This window comes from Phalaenopsis equestris, unplaced genomic scaffold (genome assembly GCF_001263595.1).
Source record: "Phalaenopsis equestris unplaced genomic scaffold, ASM126359v1 Scaffold000002, whole genome shotgun sequence".
Classification (NCBI taxonomy): domain Eukaryota; kingdom Viridiplantae; phylum Streptophyta; class Magnoliopsida; order Asparagales; family Orchidaceae; genus Phalaenopsis; species Phalaenopsis equestris.
Window position 1 is genome coordinate 15,253,847 of NW_018164444.1, and position 3,688 is coordinate 15,257,534.

Consider the following 3,688-nt stretch of genomic DNA (forward strand, 5'->3'; position numbering starts at 1 on the left):
TCTCCCTGACATTGCTTGGATGCTAATCGATTTTGACAATAAGGGATGCAAATTAAATATGAAAAGCAATGAGTCTCATCACGCTTAATTTATAAGGACCAAAGGCACAAAAACAAGAGAGTTCAATTAGAGAATCACTGATTAAGAAAAAGTTGAAATATATCTTCTGCAATAAATTCTTTTATTCTTATCGCAACATCACTTTCAAGAATTTTGAGAATCGGGGAACTAAAAAATGTACATAAGAAAGTGTCAGTGTTGATTTTGAGGAGATCTGACGGTCCAGATGAGAAGAGTACAATAAAGGAATGCCCACTGATAAAGGCCATGCGACCCACTTATCCAACCGAGTGTAGTCATCAGAGCTAAAGCCAGCAAGGCCAGAGCTGACCAAGTCATGAATGACACCAAATAATCCAAATTCGAGTTGTTTGTTTAGAAATAAGATAAAGAGACATCCAAACCAACCGATATGAAGAAATCGACTTGAGGTAAGAACCTGTCCCTCGGCATCTCCAATCATAGCACGGATTTCCAGAAGCTCCTCCTTTTATTATTAAGAGCCGAAAACCATATTAACTCAACCGATCGAACAAGTCCTACCAACCCGAAGTCAATCAAGCTCAGCCGACCGACAAGACTGATTATGCCTAGCTGGTTGAACCAGCACTACCACGCTAAAGCCAGTAAGTTCAAAGCCGACCAAGTCACAAAAAATGACCAAATGATCTAAATTTGAGTCGTTATGTGAAATAAGAGATAAAGAGACCTCTAAATTAACTGGCATGAATAACTTTAGGGAAGACCTAACCACTTAGCATCTTCATACCTCTAAATTAACTGGCATGAAGAAGTTAACTTTAGGGAAGACCTAACCACTTAGCATCTTCAATCATATTAGAGATATAAAAAATTTCCCTCATCTATTATTAAGGGTCAACAACCATACTGACTCAACCGACCGAGCTAGTTTTGCCGACCCAAAGCTAATCAAACTCAGCTGAAAAATTAAACAGGCCATGCCAACCTGTAGCCAACCAAGTTCAACCAACTGAGCCATATAACAACTGTTATAGGCCCATACTTGCAGAACACCAAGAATACTTTGTATAAATCCCATTAAAGCAGAGACAAAAATGTTACATGATTACTGTTCATTCTTTTATATGTTACCAGAGTAGCCAAATAGGATGGAAAGGTCAATATGATTACATGATTGTTATTCATTCTTTATATGTCTCTCTTTCTCTCTCTCCCTCACCCTCCCAATCCCCGCCCACCTGCTTTCCTTTTTATGCTATATTCATTGAGGTGTGATTCACATACAAATCATGATTCAACACATACATACCCCTCAATTGTTAAGTATTTACATATAAAACAAATACTCTTCAATTTCTATATATATATTATGTTATCTATTTATGAAAAATGTATATTTCATTTTTTTAGTAGTTGAATAATGACATTTTAGATGTGATGTAGAAGATTTGGGAGCATAATGATAAAAAAGTAAAGTTTTGATGTTAGATATATAAATACATAGGAATTGGATGATATGTATGTAAATGCTCCAAAAATTTTATGATAGGAATGATCATCACTCATTTTAAAAAAAATAGAAGCATTTAAATTTTTACCACCCAATTCCCATGTATTAATATCAAGGTTGAGAAAACAAGACCAAACATCAAACTAAAAGAAGGAAATGTTCAAGGTTCACTAGTTTTACCTGGGTTGAACTGGAGGTTAAACCGATGATGAAATAAATTATAAATTTATTTAAATATGACATAAATGATATAAATATTAAAAAAAACTTATTAATATATAAAATAAATAGATCAATATTTAAATAATAAACATCAAAATAATTTTAGGAATTATTTTAAATTATAGTTATTATTTTTTTTAAAATTAAGGATGAAATAGAAAAATTGCATTATGATAATTTAAAAAATAAATATATATAATAAATAAAATTAAATATTATCAAAATCCAGGGGTAAAATTTTTCAAAGATATGTTGGCTTCTCTTACTCCCATTCCTAATCTGCCACATGACACTGAAGAGTTGTACTCATTTCTTCCACCAAACTCCATTTATCAGCTACTGGTTTGCACTTTTTAATATTTTTCTTCTCCATTGGAAACTCCCCATGCAGAGGCCACATTTTGTTTCCAACGCCACTTAAGTATTAAAAAATACAATTTTCGATCAAACCAACCAATTTTCGCCAGTTTAATCCATTTCAACCTGGTTCGATGCAAGGGCGTTTATTAAGTCAGTCCGAACCGAAGTACCGATGATTCACGGTTGAACCAGTCGGTTCCGTCTGATTTTCTAATCCATAATTAATATATCTATCACCTACACTTTAATTTTTATATCTACGTTTTCAACATAGATTGAGTGATTTGTAAATAAAAATTAAAGTATAGATGGTTGATATATTAATGCATATGAATTGGATAATATGCTTGTAAATACCCAAAATTTAAGTATAAGCTATTATTTTTTTGGTTTTTTTTTATTTAAAACAAAGTTAAATTAAAAAAAAAAAAAGGAGAAAATTACGTTATCTTCTCTCCATCTTCTTTCAATGCCTCACTCCCAACTTCTTCCCTCGTCTACTCCACTGAGCTCCTCGACGGCTATCTCCAAGCTTCTGCCATCAAGCCTCCTGCCGTTTAGACCATTGCACTCATGGGCGCGCCGGTCACTGATGGCCTCAACGGTACCTCGTCCCCTCTTCTTCTCCTCGGTTTACGCAATCTGGGATGCACTCACCGGGGACGCCGGAGGCCGTGCTCGCGCTGCCTCAACTGCCGTTCGCCGTGGGATGCTTCTTTTTCGTCAGGTGAAGGACGCATCGCCACTTTCCTCCTCTCTTCACTTTAAACCCTAAACCCATTACTAAATTTGTGAGAAACCTGATTTGTAGGGAAATGTAGACGGGTCATTGGCCGAGTTTGATCGTGCGATAGCACTAGACCCTCGTCGAAAGGGCTGTAAGTCAATTTCTCTTCGAAATTCAGCTTCGTATCTTATATTTCTGACCAGTCTTAATTCGATTCGTATTGGATGGTAAACTACTAAAAATCTAGCATCTAATCATAGATCTTTGGCAGAGAGGGCTTTCTCTATACTATTTGAATAGGTATTCCAATGCATCCCCTTATTGAAGATTTGATTTTGGTCTGGTGAAAGAAGGTTGGGATTGTGATCTTGTTGTAGTTTTTTTACCTGAAGATTTGAAGAAGGAGCAGATCAGTTCAGGTTGGATGTGGCCGAGAATCCTAATGATACCGAGGAGTCCATTTGGTGCTTTCTTTGTGAAGCACAAATTTACGGAGTGGATGAGGCCAGGAAACGTTTCTTAGAGGTACAATGCCCCCCTTTTCTTTCCAAAATTTGAGCACTTGTCATGTTACAATTCAACTTAGGACTATTTTGGTTTTTTGTATAGAAGAAACATATTTTAAAAAAAAAAGTTTGATTAGTGTTAGGTATGACTCATATACCAGATAAGTGATAGATTCTGGAGCGGAGTGGAAGCATTTGTCCAATTAAGGGGGGTTTCGTTAAGTAGATTGGGGGTGCGGGGGCAACGCCCCTGTGGTACTGTGCAGGGTAATTTTGTAATTACATATTGTATACTAGTTATATATATATATATATGAAAAA

At 35.6% G+C, this 3,688-nt stretch overlaps 1 protein-coding gene across 2 annotated transcripts in view; it reads left to right on the top strand.

The window, feature by feature from the left end:
* The first annotated feature begins 2,580 nt into the window (after positions 1–2,580).
* LOC110017954 overlaps positions 2,581–3,688 on the top strand; it is a 17,866-nt gene continuing 16,758 nt past the window's right edge. For both annotated transcript variants that reach the window (XM_020715132.1, XM_020715133.1), the window contains exons 1-4: positions 2,581–2,861; positions 2,946–3,012; positions 3,122–3,161; positions 3,254–3,386. In XM_020715132.1, coding sequence (XP_020570791.1) covers positions 2,604–2,861; positions 2,946–3,012; positions 3,122–3,161; positions 3,254–3,386 — 498 coding nt within the window. In that variant the 5' untranslated portion in view covers positions 2,581–2,603. The remainder of the gene's footprint in view (positions 2,862–2,945; positions 3,013–3,121; positions 3,162–3,253; positions 3,387–3,688) is intronic.